This window comes from Xenopus laevis, chromosome 2L, assembly GCF_017654675.1.
Source record: "Xenopus laevis strain J_2021 chromosome 2L, Xenopus_laevis_v10.1, whole genome shotgun sequence".
Taxonomy (NCBI): Eukaryota; Metazoa; Chordata; class Amphibia; order Anura; family Pipidae; genus Xenopus; species Xenopus laevis.
The window spans coordinates 14,589,632-14,606,335 of record NC_054373.1 but is presented as its reverse complement, the minus strand read 5'-3'; the positions used below and the strand labels follow the sequence as shown (position 1 = coordinate 14,606,335).

The window sequence follows — 16,704 nt, the reverse complement described above, 5'->3', positions numbered from 1 at the left end:
GCTTTGTCTGATTCCAAAGAACCTTCTTTTGGTCTGGGATTATCCTAATAGAAAGATATAAATGTAGAGTATTGTGCCAATAGTTTGAAGGTAAAACCGTTATGAAATTGATTTATAAAACTACCTTGAGATGAAGAAACAGGGGGTCCTGGAGTTTTCTGAGGGGCACGACTTGGACGTACAGGGAGTGATGGAGGAGGGCCTTCTGGCATTGTTGGTGACGGACAGGGGCTTGAGCGAGGAGAAGAACTAGGGGATGATCCCAGAGTAGAACATGAAGATGGTTGTAAATGCTGCGGAAGGATTTCTTCTACCTCTGCACTGTAATCATCAATGTCTCCTGGGGATGCAGATAACAAAAGGTAAGTGATTATGCATTCCATGCCAGGGGGGTTTCCTTCTCCTTTAAGTCTGGCAGTTTAGTGATCCAGGTGCAGACTCTAATCTCTTGCAATTTTGCAACATTTAGGGGCAGATTTAAAGATTGAATCGAATCGTACAAATCGAAGTAATAGTGCATTCGAATCGTACAATTCAAAAATTTTCCCCCAAAAAAACCTTAGATTTTTCAAAGTCCACTAATTGACTCCAAAGGTTCTAGGTGGTCCCCCAAGTCAAATCAGTACATGATAAATTTCAAACTCGAATTTTCGATTTTTTTTTTCAAATCGAATTTGGACTATTCCCTAATTGAAGTACACAAAAATTAGCTCGAAATTAAAAAAATTTCTTAATTCGAATTTTCACGTCGAACTTTGATAAATCTGCCCCTTAGTTGATAGATTTCTCAGAAGCATCTCTGGAGTATTAGCAACCATTGTATCAATTTTAACAGATTACATATTTTTGACAACAGGTGCCCTTTAATTGGTGCTCTATATAAATTATCAACATTGATAGAAAGTACAGACCTCAACTGTTTACCATAATACTCTATTTCTTCTCTTCAGGAAAACAGTTTATTCAAACAGCTCCAGGCAGTATTTTTAAACTGCAATGTGTTTATTAGCAGCGTAGGCACACTATGGGGCAGATTTACTAAGATCGAGTGAATAATTCGAATGGAAAAAAGTTTGAATTTCAAAGTATTTTTTGGGTACTTCAACCATCGGATTGGTCAAATTTGATCGAACCGAATGATTTGATGTAAAAATCGTTCGACTATTTGATAATCGAAGTACTGTCTCTTTAAAAAATACTTCGACTTCATACTTTGCCACTTTAAACCTACCGAGGTGAAATAATAGCCTATGGGGACCTTCCCCAGCACTTTTCTAAGTTTTTTTTTGGTCTATTAAGAATCCTTCGATCGATCGCTTAAAATCGCTTGCAATCCTTCGAATTTGAGGGTTTCTTAACCCTCGAAATTCGGCCCTTGATAAATCTGCCCCCACATGTTTCCGGCAAAGCCCTTTATCAAGTGCAGTTTAAAAATACTGCCAGGAGCTGTTTGATTCAACTGTTTTCCTGAATATTGTACCTTAAGGTGTAACACAGACACCTGAATCCGCAGCCACAAGGAATTGAACATTGGGGCCTGAAACCAATTTTTTTTAAAAATTTCTTCTCTGCCATGGTTAAAAAAAACCCCCACAAACCTTCCATGTCATAGTCTGCAGAAATTTCGGAATCTTCTCCGAGCAGAGTTGAGCTTGTCGAAGAAGGCATATTTAGACTTATCCTTTCCAAATTGATTTGCTCTTCCAACTCTACCATCCAGTCAGGGTTTTTCATCTGAATATGGATTGTTTTTCCCTGTACCTGCAAGAGAGAAATGATATACATTGGAACCTCAATCCCCTGATTTTAAGTTTTCCCTCATTTTACATTGTTGTTTTGTGGTCCCACCTATATATTATGCATAATATATTTCCCCGATTTTACATTTTCCTGGATTTTACACCATTTTTTTCTGGTCCCCTAAAAAACGGGTTCTACTGTATATCACATTATTACAGCAGGTGAAAATAAACTTTCAGAGACCAGAACCTCTTACACATCAAAGTAATTTACCTCAACACCATTTAAGCCTAGAACAGCAAGCGCTGAGCCTCCTTCCAGGAAAGTGACCCACATTTTATCCTCAACAAACCTGTAAAAAAGGTGTAAAATGTAATAAAATATATATCGCTCATTAATAATTAGCCTAGCAGCTAAAAGACAAACGGGGGAATGTAATAAAAATCGCTAACGGAAAAACTATTCGCAATGCGAAAAGTTATGCCTTTGCGCAAACAAATTTAACTTTGTGCGAATTTAATATAGCTTTTGCGAGCCCGGAAACTGTTTAGCGACCACTACCGACAGTGAAAGACCGTTTGCGAATTTTATAGTTTGCGCCAATGCGCAGTCAATGTAATAAAACTTCTTACTGAAAAAGTCGTTATGTTTGCTCCAAAAGATTACGACACCTTCAAGCACTTCTTATGAGTGCGCAATTAGAAATTCGCAATGCAATAAAAGTTCAAAGGAACAATATTACATTGCGAGATGTGGATTTTTAGTCTTATTGGTGCGAATTGTTTTGCTCTTTGCAACTTTTATTACATTCCCCTGAAATTCCCTTAAACTTTTTATTAAGATTTAATAATGTGATACTTTTAAGCAGAAAACAATCTTATGTTTCTTAGGTTTAAAGTAATAGCTTACAGTTCTTACACCGACAATCACAGCTATGTTATGATGGCTCTATTTGCGGTTTAATATGCATATTAGGCCTTGGTTTTATATTAAAATATTAAGGATTTAATACATGCAACCCTTCTCTCACCTTATAAGTATGACTTCTCCATAGCCTGCAAACTGTTGGAGCAACTCATCAATCAAGTTATCATCAAAATAGTTCCCTTCAGGCGACCTGCTCGCTATGGAGACCATAACTGTGCCATCCGGTGGCCCCTGGGATGCAATCACTTCCTTATAAATGTTCTGCCGCTCTTCTGCATCAGTTTCAAATATATCTATTTCCATTAGAGCCACAACTGGCCTGGAGGAGATAAAGAAAATGAAAATAAAGGACATTAAAGTTATTATAGATTAAATGAAGCACACTTTGCCAGATTTGTTGCCAGCTACAATGCATCAATAAATGACACCTGCTGATAAAAAAACCCCAAAACAAATATATAATTTAAAAGGTAGACATTTAAATGAAACATTCACATGCTTATTTGGGATCTGTTTCAGTCTTCTAAAGCAGCTCTCCAAATATGTCTGCTAATCCATATCTAATAGATCCAGTACTGCCCCCATAACTTCCATATACAGAATCAGTCTTCCCTTGTACATTAAACATAGTCAATATCTCATTCATAAAATATTTGTTTTTTAAAAAGGAAACAAAAATAAAAAAAATATTTTTATTTTAAACTAAATGTTCTTTATTACAATAAAAATGCATGTGGTTTGTGGTTGCCTACCTGTGATCTGAAGTTTTCAGCTCAACTCTGCCATAGTGCAATAAAGTACCTGGATTCCAGGTATATGGAAAATTTCTGCCTTCTTGTAAACTCGAATTTAGAAGATCTAAATCTTCAGCTGCAAGAGCAGAAGTAAAAGGAAGGTGAATAATAAAAATTCAATTGCACAACAATAGTTTTGTTTTAAAGGCAATATACTCTATTTTGTGAATGGTTTTCTATTTACCCAGGAAGCCTTATTGGAAGTAGGATGGGACATATATATATATATTTGTATAAATTCAGGTACAGTGAAACCTCAATTTTTACATCCCCTGATTTTAGGGTTTCTCCTCATTTTACACCATTGTTAGCTGTGGTCCCACCAATATAAAATGCATAATAAATTTTCCTGATTTTACAATTTTTTTTCTGGTCCCCTGAAAAACTATACTGTATACAGAAATGTTTTTGTATGCATAAATTAAAGGGGAACTATCATGCGAAAATGTAATATAAGCTTCATCATACTGTAGAAACATTCTGAATACAATCAGTTAAATATTCTGTTTCTGAAATAATAAAGTTTAACGTCACTATCCCTCTGTCAGCATCTGTTTCTCTTCATTCTGTCTTCATGCAGCAGTTGGGTGTCAGATATTCATTGACCGTTATATCCGCTATATCTTATAGGGGGGTCGTTTTGCCTAGAAGATGTATTAGAGCTCACACTATTAAAATCACCAGACATCATGTCTCTCTACATGCAGAATTTATGCAAAAGGCAGTTATTGTCAGATTTTGTTTGTACTGGAATCTGTTATTTGATTCTGCTAGGAAAGGAAGCCCCCCCATAATAAAAAATATTGGATCCAACGGTCAATGATTATCTGGCACCCAACTGTTGCATGAAGGGAGAATGAAGAGCATCAGATGCTGAGAGAGGAATAGTGAAGAGAAACTTGATTATTTCACAAACAATGCAGAATGTTTGATTGTATTTTGAAAGCTTCTTATTTCAGTATGCGGACGCTTATATTAAATTTTAATTTTCACGATAGATCCCCTTTAAGAAAGGTTCTGATAAAGATAAACTGTGTCACTGGCTAATTGACCCTGCCTCATCCCTATGTAGCAACAAAGAATTGAAAGTTACCTGATCTGTCAAAAGGCCATTTCCTTCGTCTCCAGAGGACACGGTCTGTCCATGCTGGAGTACGACACTTCTCACTCGTATCATAGTCATCTGAGAACAGATCATACTTGTATGTGGGTGCAAAGTTAACTTTTCCCTCTTGAAACCCCCGGAAAACCTGCAACAAAGAAACAAAAAGGCTTTGTCCACTAATCATTAAAAGGGAAACCATTGCGAAAATTTAAATTTAATACAAGCGTAATCACACTGAAATAAGTGACTTTCTAAATATAAGTCAATTAAAAATTCTGTACCGTTTCTGGAATAATCAAGTTTATCTTCACTATCCCTCTCTCAGCATCTGTTTGTCTTCATTCTGTCTTCATGCAGCAGTTGGGTGTCAGATATTCATTGACAGTTAGATCCAATATATCTTATAGGGGGGACTCCCTTTCCTGGCAAAATGTATTGGAGCTCACTCAAATAACTGATTCCAGTACAAACAAAATCTAACAATATAATTGGCACAACTTCTGCATGTAGAGAGACATGATGTCTGGTGATTTTATTAGAGTGAGCTCTAATACATCTTCTAGGCAAAAGGAGCCCCCCTAATAGATATGAATGAAGAGAGGCAGATGTTGAGAGAGGAAGAGTGAAGAATTTCTAATTGATTATATTTAGAAAATGTCTTATTTTAGCATAATAAAGCATATATTACATTTCTATTTTCTATTCTTTTCTATTAATGACATCATCCCTGCATCATAATAGATAAATAAGAATCCTTCTCCCTTCTGTAACCCTTTAACTGCTGGAAAGACAGGAACTGAAAGCACTGAAGATTTTACAACCTGTGGTCAGTATGGGGATGAGTTTTGTGCACATTGGTGCCATGTTTTTGGGCCCCAAGTGTCCTTGCTTTAAATCAGTGATCCCCAACCAGTGACTCAGGGGCAAAATATTACTCACTAACCCCTTGGATGTTGCTCACAGAGGCCTCAATGCAGGTGTTTATTTTTGAATTCCAGGCTTGGAGGAAAGTTTTGGTTGAATAAAAACCATGTGCACTGCCAAACAGAGTCTCCTGTAGGCTGCCAGTCCATATTGGACCTGCCAATAAGCATTCACAGACCTTATGTGGCACCCTATGTGTTGTGCTTGTGTTGCTCCCCAACTCCTTTTTATATTTGAATGTGGCTCACAGGTATAAAAGTTTGGGGACCCCTGCCTTAAATCGGTAGATTTCAAGAATGTATGTATTTGTTTGGTCAACCTCGTTTAAGCTAAGAAAGTTAAGTAGTCTGTTACAAAAGCACACTACACTGTAGCAGAAAAAGCACCTACCCAAATATTACTTGGCTCTAAACTCTTCTAATAAACTTTTTTGAATACAATTCAACCAAAATACATCATTTTACACGATATTTCACAAGTAATGTATGCATCTATAGAACCATAAACCAACAGGGCACATAAGGAATGATTTACCAGTTTCCTGCAATTATTGTGAGAAATTGAAGCCTGTGACTAAAAATTCCGAGAAGGCTGTTTATTGCTACAGGAGTATCTGTGAACTCCTTATAATTTTAAAAGCTTTTACAACTTGAATTATTAAATTCACAAAACATAAATAGTTGCACTAGCACTCAAAAGAAGGAACTTTGCAAAAGATCTTCAGGCATCCTACCTGCCCACTGTTCTTCTGATTGATCAGCTGATCTCCTAAAATAAGAGAATCCCAGTTTTGATTTCGGATCATTTCCTTAACATCTTCATTTGGCAAGTCAATCCGATAATTAAAGTCTCCGCACCAGAATACATAGTCGTGGGAAAACAGCATTCTTCCCTTAAAGTTAAAAAACGCACAAATGTTACAAATGAAGACCAAGGACAGGACCAAGAAATACTCATGCATTTTGTGAACTGACTTAAAGGGATTCTGTAATGATTTTTTATGATGTATTTTAATTTCTAAATTACACCATTTACACTGCAAATAATTCACAATACCATAAAAAAATTCATTTCTGAACCAGCAAGTGCATTTTTTAGTTGTAATATTGGTGTGTAGGTGCATCTCAGGTCATTTTGCCTGGTCATGTGCTTTCAGAAAGAGCCAGCACTTTAGGATGGAACTGCTTTGTGGCAGGCTGTTGTTTCTCCTACTCAATGTAACTGAATGTGTCGCAGTGGGACCTGGATTTTACTATTGAGTGTTGTTCTTAGATCTACCAGGCAGCGGTTATTTGCAGGAAGTAGTGTTCTGACTATTATGTTAGACATCCAGTCACTCCAGCTTTTATACATTACATTTTTGGCTAACTAACTATATTAGATACATTTTTTATTTTGCACAGCCTATTTACCCAGTTTTTATTTTTACACTGAACTGTTCCTTTAAAGTAAATACTGGCAGCTAACACTTTCCCCCAGTGTCAGCAACGCCATTTAGAATTCTCCAAATTGAATCCCACCTGATCTGCATGGTTTCCAATTTTCTTTGATCCTGCAACTGAAGCTGAAAACGTTAAAAACAGTTCTCCTATCATGGAATAACTAATTCAGTAGTACATCCCCCGAACTGATGTTTCATTACAGAGTAAATACCCTAAATTACACAATAATATCTTTATGTAAGACAGAGCAAGGTGACTGACGTAGTGGTGTTAAGCATCATTTGCACTGGTGAATTCTCTTGCACTATTAATTTTCTAGTTAACTAGTGTAAAGAACTAGGGGTGCAGTGGAACAGTTTTATGGAGGTGTTAGATCCTATTTAAAGGCATTGAGGTTTATGTAATAAGACACTAAGGGGGTTATTTAGTAAACTCCAAATGCAAAAATCACAAAAAAATTGTGATTTTTTTTTTGATTATAAAAGTGGACTTTTAAAAAAATCACAAATCTTCCGGAATTTAGTAACCCCGCAGATGGAAAAGTCAGAATAAGAAAATCGGCATCTCAGACTTGTCGAGGTTGTATATAAGTCAATGAAAGAAGTCCCAATAGTTTCGTGCAATACCCCAAAGCTTTCTTGCAAAAATCAAAGTTTTCGGGTGAAAAATCCAAAAAAATCGTGAAAATCTGATGAAAATTTCAAAAAAATCGTGAAAATCTGATTTTTTCCCGCAAATTTTTGGGAAAATTTCATCGGAGTTTGTAGCAGAAAATATTGAGATAAATTCGGACTTTGATAAATAAGCCGCTAAATTTGCCCAGGTGCAGAAACCCATAGCAACCAATCAGCAGCACTCATCTTAAATTCAAAATAAAGATTTATGAATGATGAACAAACTACAAACAAATTAGCTAAAACTTTATTGAACCCAGAATTCAGTGTGACGGTTGATATCAAGAATTTGGGAGAAAAGCTGAGGCAATGTGCACAGTACTGATAAAACCGAGACCATATTTGTGAGCAAAGATTAAAATGTTTGTATGCTTTCTTTGTCCATCTGTAAATCATTATCCTTGAACATGACTTATCCTAAATGTAAAAACACAGGTTGCAAGGGCCTGGTCAATATGTACAGGTAACATGGACTAAATAAATTAATAGTGTATGAATTAATAACAATTCAAACCTATAAGAAACTTTTATTCTTTTGATAACATATGTATTTGCAGTGATCCATAACTTTCTTATGGCTTCTTTTAGCTATTCTCATGTATATATTCTTTTGTGTGATCCCTCACCAAGTGCTGCTGGTTTAGATATTTTTAGCCTTATATAAGCAAGTTAAAGCCCCTATGTATAAAGCTGAGCAAATTTCTTATAAACAAGTATAGGACTGCCTAGACAAGTTGTGACTGACAAAGTTGGCCATCTTAATATATACTGGAATATCCTGAGCCAATAATCCCTGACATAGCTCAGCATATAAATATAAATTAATATACAAACAAGATAAATTGTTTTTGTTTTTTTTTCTAAGGCCTGGGAGTTCATGTTCAGAGCTACAGCAGCTAAAGGAACAGTAATACCAAAAAATGGAAGTATTTTAAAGTAATGAAAATATAATGTACTGTTGTGCTGCACTGGTAAAGCTGGTGTGTTTGCTTCAGAAACACTACTATACGTCATATAATCAAGCTGCCATGGTGGCAGCCATTCAAGCACAGGATACACAGTAGATAGCAGATTAGTACTACTATAGTTTATATAAACAAGCTGCTGTGTAGCCATGGGGGCAGCCATTCAAGCACAGGATACACAGTAGATAACAGATAAGTACTACTATAGTTTATTTAAACAAGCTGCTGTGTAGCCATGGGGGCAGCCATTCAAGCGCAGGATACACAGTAGATAACAGATAAGTACTACTATAGTTCATATAAACAAGCTGCTGTGTAGCCATGGGGGCAGCCATTCAAGCACAGGATACACAGTAGATAACAGATAAGTACTACTATAGTTTATATAAATAAGATGCTGTGTAGCCATGGAGGCAGCCATTCAAGCACAGGATACACAGTAGATAACAGATAAGTACTACTATAGTTTATATAAACAAGCTGCTGTGTAGCCATGGGGGCAGCCATTCAAGCACAGGATACACAGTAGATAACAGATAAGTACTACTGTAGTTTATATAAACAAGCTGCTGTGTAGCCATGGGGGCAGCCATTCAAGCACAGGATACACAGTAGTTAACAGATAAGTACTACTATAGTTTATATAAATAAGATGCTGTGTAGCCATGGGGGCAGCCATTAGAGTTGCCACCTTTTCTGGAAAAAAATACCGGCCTTCCTATATATTTATCTTTTTTCCCTATTACTAACATTGGGATCAACCATCATTTTTACCGGTTAGGCTGGTAAAATACCGGCCAGGTGGCAACCCTAGCAGCCATATATCAGATAAACTCTGTAGTATACAATGGGATTCTTCAGAGCTTATCTGTTATCTACTTGGCTTCACCAAGGGATAAGTAAAGACTTAGGGGCATTTGCCCGGGGTAGCAGCTAGGTAGGGGGGGTCTATGTAGGGTAGGGTTTTTTTTACTTTACGCTTGAATTGTCCTTTACATTATTTGGTGTTACTGTTCCTTTAATCTGTCTTGATTTGTGTCAAACAGAAAGTAGACATATCTTCGGAGTTACAAAATACACTGCCCACACAAAGCGTCAGCTACTTATTACTCACCATTGGAAAACTGAGTTTCCGGGCTATTTCATTATAGTCTTCATTTCTCTCTTTGACCTGAGATTGCCCTGCTGCAAAGTGGCTACAGACAAAGCACAGGCTGGTTGTGTGCAATAACATCCGTATGGCAACAGCTCCTTTGTTTCCTGTAGCTCCACCCATGCCGGTCTTAACCGTATCAACTGCAACATCCCTTTAATACAAGAGCAGACTGTGTTATGGGAATGACTTCAACAGTAAGAGTAAATGTTGGCAGCGATACGTGGAAGCTCACCTTATAAACGGTGCATGCTGGGGTCTAATGAAGATGTAGAGGCACACACCTACAAGCTGTTCTGATGCCAGGAGTACGTATTTATGGTCCCTTGATATGGTCTTCTGTAATTCTGTAGCCCACAGCTTTTGGTTTGCTGTGCTGAAAAAACACATTTCTGTTTCACAAGGTTCACACATAACTGTTTTTTTTCTCTTCACTTAGAAATAAAATATGGACTTTTGGAATTATAATGGGTCAACAAGCCTTACAACTAGGGTTGCCACCTTTTTTTAAATTCTTTACCGGCTGGTGGGGGGCGGGGACATAAAGGGGTGGGCCGTGACGTCAAAAGGGGCGGGGCCGCGCCACGGACGTTAAAAGAAGGAAAAGAAAAGATAAGTTCCAGGGGATTGGGGGCAGGCCGAGGGCTCTTTTTAAGCGTATTACAAATTTAACGGCAGCTACATTGCCGGTAAATTTGTAATACTGGCCCGGGCAGGTAGTTTACGGGCTAGGCCGGTTAAATACTGGCCGGGTGGCAACCCTACTTACAACACGAAAAATATCAGATGTTTGCAGCTCATACTAAATAGAATCTCAATAATATTACTGCACCTTTAAATTTGATTAAAAGTGGAGTACATGAATTAACTGTATATCTGTAGGAGACCCACATTTGTGCCCTTGACAGAAGGTGAATAGGAAATTGAGATTTTGCTATCGTAGACATTCCCACTGCAGCAAAATAAACTTTTTAACGCTCTCTCATGGGTCTTGGTCACCACCAGCTTTACAATACGGCTGGAAAAAATCACAATCGACGTATCTACATTGCCCTCCATGAAATACATACCTTGCATTAACAATGTTTCCTGCATTTAATTCAACCATTTCTTCAAATCCAATGGCAAATATGTCAATCGGCTTGCTCCGTCTATCTAAAATGTAAGCAGAAATATCCTGTTACGTTTGGCAACACCATTGTGCTGCAGCAACTACTTTTCATACATCAGTATGCTTAAATTTAGGTATGGGATCCATTATCTGGAAACCCGTTATCCAGAAAGCACAAAATTAAAGGGAGCTTTAAAGGTAGCATCTCCCATAGACTCCATTTTATCCATATAATCCATATTGTTTAAAAAAAAATGATTTCCTTTTTCTCTGTAATAATAAAACAGTAGCTTGTACTTGATCCCAACTAAGATATAATTAATCCTTATTGGAAGCAAATCCAGCCTATTGGGTTTATTTAATGTTTACATGAATTTCTAGTAGACTTAAGGTATAAAGAATCAAATTACTAAAAGATCCGTTATTCAGAATACCCCAGGTCCCGAGCATTCTGGATAACAGGTCCCATAACTGTACTGAGAAAAACAAAGCTGTCTTGGCAAAGCCAAAATTACAGAAATATCCCTTATCTGAAAAACCCCAGGCCCTGATCATTCTAGATAACAGGTCCCATGCATGTATACTGTACAAACTAAAAATGGTTTTGCTGCTAGGAAAATTACATTGTTAAAATGTACTTCCCTCCAAATCTGTTAAAGTACTAGAAATAGAAAACCTGCACCTGCTGGGGGTATAGCCAGTAGGGGAGGGGCCAGTTTCTTTACTTCTGTTGTGTCCTGCCTCCTAATGGTACTAGCTATACCCCACTGTCCCTGTGTCCCCCAAGCTGACTAGGAGAAAATGGCAATAAATACTTGGCTATATAGAACCAGTTGCAACAGCATTAAAGGACCAGTAACATCAATTTTTTAAAAAAAAAAAAAAGAAATTCTTTAGTATACATTGAAAAAAAAAAACACCAATACAAATTAAACTTTTAAAATCGCAAAGTCTTTATTAAGAAATAACTTATTGAATCTCCGCTTGTGCTCCTCTTCAGAAAAGGTGATCGATTTCTCCTCCCTGCCTTCCTTATAGGACATAGCCAGGGAGGATAAATCGAGCGCCGCATTCTGGATCGTCGCCTTGTCGCCTTTTCTGAAGAGGAGCAGAAGCAGAGTTTTGGCAAGTTATTTCTTAATAAAGGTTTTGCGATTTTAAAGTTTAATTTGTCTTGGTGTTTTTTTTCCTGTCTGTATACGAACAAATTTTTTTAAATTTTTTTTTTGATGTTACTGGTCCTTTAAGGTGGGGTTAACTGCAATGTGTTTCAATCAATATACAACAAATACAAATGCATAGGTCCTCTGAATATCAGATGTGACTCTCTATCATGTGACAATGCGATCATATGCAGTTTTTACATTTCAGTTTATAACTTTAAAGTTCCAGTAACACAACCTTGACAGATGTAAATGCAATGAAGAATGGTGGGTTTCGAAAATAATGTACTCACTCGTTAATTCAATTGATCGTTTTACCTTGGAATTCTTGAATCCCGGCAATTTTTGGTGCATCTAACAGCCAATCTGTCAGTGTTGAATTCTTGAAAGCAATGCTTCGGAATTGCTTCCCACCATTGACATTCCAAGTGCCAGAACAGATACGGATTTTCCTCGGCTTTGCATACCTATAATAATTCTCACACATGCAGCGTAGGACTCTTGAGGATGCTATAAAATGTTAAAAAAAATAAATGTAAAATTTAAATGTTTGTGTATGTGTATATATATATATATATATATATATATATATATATATATATATATATACACATATATATATATATATACACATATATATATATATATATATATATATATATATATATATATAAAGTATCATCAAAATGTATACTGCATATAAATATCCTCACTGACAGTACCTGACTGCAGCATCAGTTCTGACACTGCCCACGCAGCAGATAAAAAAAGAGAGAAAATATATCACTTGTTATTAATGCAAGAGTAAGAACAATGATTTTGTGGAGTAACACAATTGCAATTAATTAATACTGCATATTACAACTTCTGTTGTTCTTACAATAATTGCAGCACAATTATATAGGGTATGTGATCTAATGTCAAGAATGGTTGGGACCTGGGGTCTGCCAGATAAGGTCTTAACATTATGTGGAGTTCCATACGAAAAATAATTAAGGGTAGTTACATTAACCTTTAGTATGTTATAAAATGTACAGGTATGGGATCAGTTATCCAGAACCCAAAAGCTTCAAATTACGGAATAGCTGTCTCCCATAGACTCCATTTTATCCAAATAATCCAAATTTTTAAAAATGATTTCCCTTTTCTCTGTTAATAAAACAGTAGCTTGTACTTGATCCCAACTAAGATATAATTAATCCTTATTGGAGGCCAAACCAGCCTATTGGGTTTATTTAATGTTTATATGATTTTCTAGCAGACTTTAGGCATGAAGATCCAAATTACAGAAAGATCCTTTATGAGGAAAACCCAAGTTCCCGAGCATTCTGGATAATAAGTCCCATACCCGTACTATAATAATTGGTCTTCAATTATTATGGGGTTTTGAACTAGAAAGAAATTTAGCAGACAGCACCATCCAGGAATACAATTAAATAAGCCTTTATTTGTAACTTTATGTCCATAGTCTGGACGGATCAAGCTTGATAAAGGGCCATTGTTTGGCTTGAAATATTGTAACTGTCCAGACTATGAAGCCATAAAGTTACAAATAAAGGCTTTTTAATTGGATTTCTGGATGGTGCCGTCTGCTACATTTCTTGGATATTTAAAGTCGGTTGAAGTGGACACCGTGTGACGTGCACCTGAGTAATTCTCAGACGACTGAAAAACTTGGTGAGTGCTGGCTAATTGCTTTTATTTTTTTAACCATCTGCCACCCTCTTTTGCCTACTTAAGGGTAGGGGCACACTGCGCGATTTCGCCGCGATTCTGCGCTAAGCGAGTTGTCGCTGCGTTTTTTAAGCCGAAATAGCTTTGCTAACTTTGGCGCTGGCGTCAATGCAAATCGCGGCGAAATCGCTGCGCTAATTCACACGCGGCGATTCGTTTTCTATTGTCGTCCGAAGTTGCCTCGCTGGGCGTTTCCGGGCGACAGTAGAAAAAAAATCGCCGCATGTGAATTAGCGCAGCGATTTCGCCGCGATTTGCATTGACGCCAGCGCCAAAGTTAGCAAAGCTATTTCGGCTTAAAAAACGCAGCGACAACTCGCCCAGCGCAGAATCGCGGCGAAATCGCGCCGTGTGCCCCTAGCCTAAAGCTTTCAAATGGGACCAGTGGCTCTGGCAGCAAAAAAAAAAACACAATTGCTATGTGTGGCTTAGATTTTATTGTTTTTGTTACTATTTAATAGATATCTTTCGTTACGGGCCCTCTGCTATTGATCTCGTCTCTTGTTCAAAGACCAACCTGTTTTCTACGGTAAATTGGAACCTAGCAAAAACTAAATTTAAAAAACCTTAAAAAATTGAAATTGCAAATTGTTTCACAATGTCAGCATACTAAAAGTTAACACCCTCTTTGAATATTGTACTTAGGGTTGCCACCTGGCTGGTATTTTACTGGCCTGGCTGATAAAAATTATGGTTGATCCCAATCTTATTAATAGGGAAAAAGATAAATATATAGGCAGGCCGGTATTTTTTTCCAGAAAAGGTGGCAACCCTAATTGTACTGTACTATAGCTTTAAGAAGGGGTTGGATGGCTTTTTAGCAAGGGATTATGGAAGATAGCTCGTAGAACAAGTTGATCCAGGCACTAGTTCGATTGCCATTTTGGAGTCAGGAAGGAATTTTTTCCCCCGCTAAAGGCCAATTGAAGAGGCTTCAAATGTTTTTTTTTTTTGCCTTCCTCTGAATCAACTGGCAGATAGGCACGTTACAATAGATTTCAAAGGTTGAACTTGATGGAGGTGTGTGTTTTTTCAACCTAACCTACTATGTTACTATCATTACAGGTATGGGATCAGTTATTCAGAAACCCGCTATCCAGAATTACGGAAAGGCCGTCTCCCATAGACTCCATTATAATCAAATAATCCAAATTTTTAAAAATGATTTCCCTTTTCTCTGTTATAATAAAACAGTAGATTGTACTTGATCACAGCTAAGATATAATTAATCCTTATTGGAAGCAAAACCAGCCTATTGGGTTTATTTAATGTTTAAATGAATTTCTAGTAGACTTAAGGTATGAAGACCCAAATTACTGTTATCCTGAATACCACAGGTCCCGAGCATTCTGGATAAAAGGTCCCATACCTGTAATGAGAAAAATCCCACTATGGCAAATGGCTTTATTTATAATGGGTTTCAAGATAAAACATCCCATAACCGTCATGTACTTTATACATTTAAGGTGACTTGTGCAATATTCGCAGTCACTTCAATGTCCAGCGTTGCATATAAAAGGGGTTGTCATTTCATAGCAGCTTGGACAGCCCTGTTCATATCTTTCTTCACTTGGAGCTGCAAAAATCATCATACAAAAGCAAGAGCAGCCAATTTATGGATGAGTCTGCACATTATTTCAAGGGGCAGGGTCACACATACCATGCAAACTTCCAGTGGTCAGAAGGGCCCTTGCTTTGTCAGCTAGATCACTATTTAGGGTATTTCCCAGAAGCAAAACATCTATCGCTTCTTGTTTGGAGCCATCAAAAAAATTATTCTGAATGGTTCGGGTGACAGATCGTGCTCCATCTTTCAGCTTTCCACCCTGTAAAAGAAGAACAATTCTGTAAACCATTTATATCAAGAATAACAAAATTAACAATTTACTTTATGATTGGTTAAAGGTTCTATCACAGTGATCCCCAACCAGTAGCTTGTGAGCAACATGTTGCTCACCAACCCCATGGATATTGCTCCCAGTGGCCTCAAAGCAGGAGCTTATATTTGAATTCCAATCTTAAGAGGCTATTTTTGGTTGTATAAAAACAGGTGCACTGCCAAGCACAGTCTCAATGTAGGGTGACAATCCACATAGAGGCTGCCAAATGGCCAATCACAGCCCTTATTTGGCACCCCAAGAACATTTTTCATGCTGGTGTTGCTCCCCAACTCCTTTTACTTTTGAATGTTACTTATGGGTTTAAAAGGTTGGGGATCCCTGTTCTATCACAATGCTGTTTGCACACTTATGCTTCCATCTCCCCAAAACAAGGACAGCTTATAAAGACTATGTTTTCATCGTTCTGTATGATGCTTGGTATGTGCACTGTGTACATAAGTAAATGTCATTCTAAGCAACTTTCCATTATACATTCCTTAAAATATTTGCCAAAAAAAATTCAGTATTTGGGTGGTGGACCCCCTTTAAAGGGGTGGTTATCCTTTAAATTAACTTTTAGCATGTTATAGAATGACTAATTCTAAGCACCTTTTCCATTGACCTTCATTATTTATTTGTTATAGTTTTTGGATTACTTGCCTTCTTCAAATGGGGAGTCACTGACCCCATCTAAAAACAAATGCTCCGTAAAGCTACACATTTATTGTTATTGCTACTTTTTATTGAGCATCTTTCTAATCAGGCCTCTCCTATTCATATTTCAGTCTCTTATTCAAATCAATGCATGGTTGCTAGGGGAATTTGGACCCTGGCATCAAGACTGCTGAAAATGCAAACTGGAGAGCTGCTGAATAAAAAGCGAAATAACTCAAAAACCAATTACCAAAAAGTAATAAAAAATGAAAACCAATTACAAATTGTCTCTCTACATCATACTAAAAGTTAACTCCAAGGTGAATAACCCCTTTAATGATTTATACAAATACAACTTTAATGTTTACCATGCACTTCACAGCATTATCAAGTCTTTTACTTCAGGATGCAAAGTGCAATCCACTTTTTTTTTGCACT

At 37.1% G+C, this 16,704-nt stretch overlaps 1 protein-coding gene across 9 annotated transcripts in view; it reads right to left on the bottom strand.

Annotated features, from left to right (window-relative positions):
• synj1.L (synaptojanin 1 L homeolog) overlaps positions 1 to 16,704 on the bottom strand; it is a 75,889-nt gene that overhangs the window by 14,540 nt on the left and 44,645 nt on the right. For 7 of the 9 annotated variants that reach the window (XM_041581567.1, XM_041581569.1, XM_041581570.1 and 4 more), the window contains exons 12-24: positions 15,393 to 15,558; positions 12,721 to 12,744; positions 12,317 to 12,508; positions 10,795 to 10,879; positions 9,960 to 10,100; positions 9,686 to 9,878; positions 6,224 to 6,382; positions 4,555 to 4,711; positions 3,420 to 3,537; positions 2,771 to 2,986; positions 2,014 to 2,092; positions 1,599 to 1,761; positions 125 to 340 (exon numbers count right to left, since the gene is read on the bottom strand). In XM_041581567.1, coding sequence (XP_041437501.1) covers positions 125 to 340; positions 1,599 to 1,761; positions 2,014 to 2,092; positions 2,771 to 2,986; positions 3,420 to 3,537; positions 4,555 to 4,711; positions 6,224 to 6,382; positions 9,686 to 9,878; positions 9,960 to 10,100; positions 10,795 to 10,879; positions 12,317 to 12,508; positions 12,721 to 12,744; positions 15,393 to 15,558 — 1,909 coding nt within the window. The remainder of the gene's footprint in view (positions 1 to 124; positions 341 to 1,598; positions 1,762 to 2,013; positions 2,093 to 2,770; positions 2,987 to 3,419; positions 3,538 to 4,554; positions 4,712 to 6,223; positions 6,383 to 9,685; positions 9,879 to 9,959; positions 10,101 to 10,794; positions 10,880 to 12,316; positions 12,509 to 12,720; positions 12,745 to 15,392; positions 15,559 to 16,704) is intronic. The other 2 variants (XM_041581568.1, XM_018245935.2) reach the window with 2 other exon arrangements.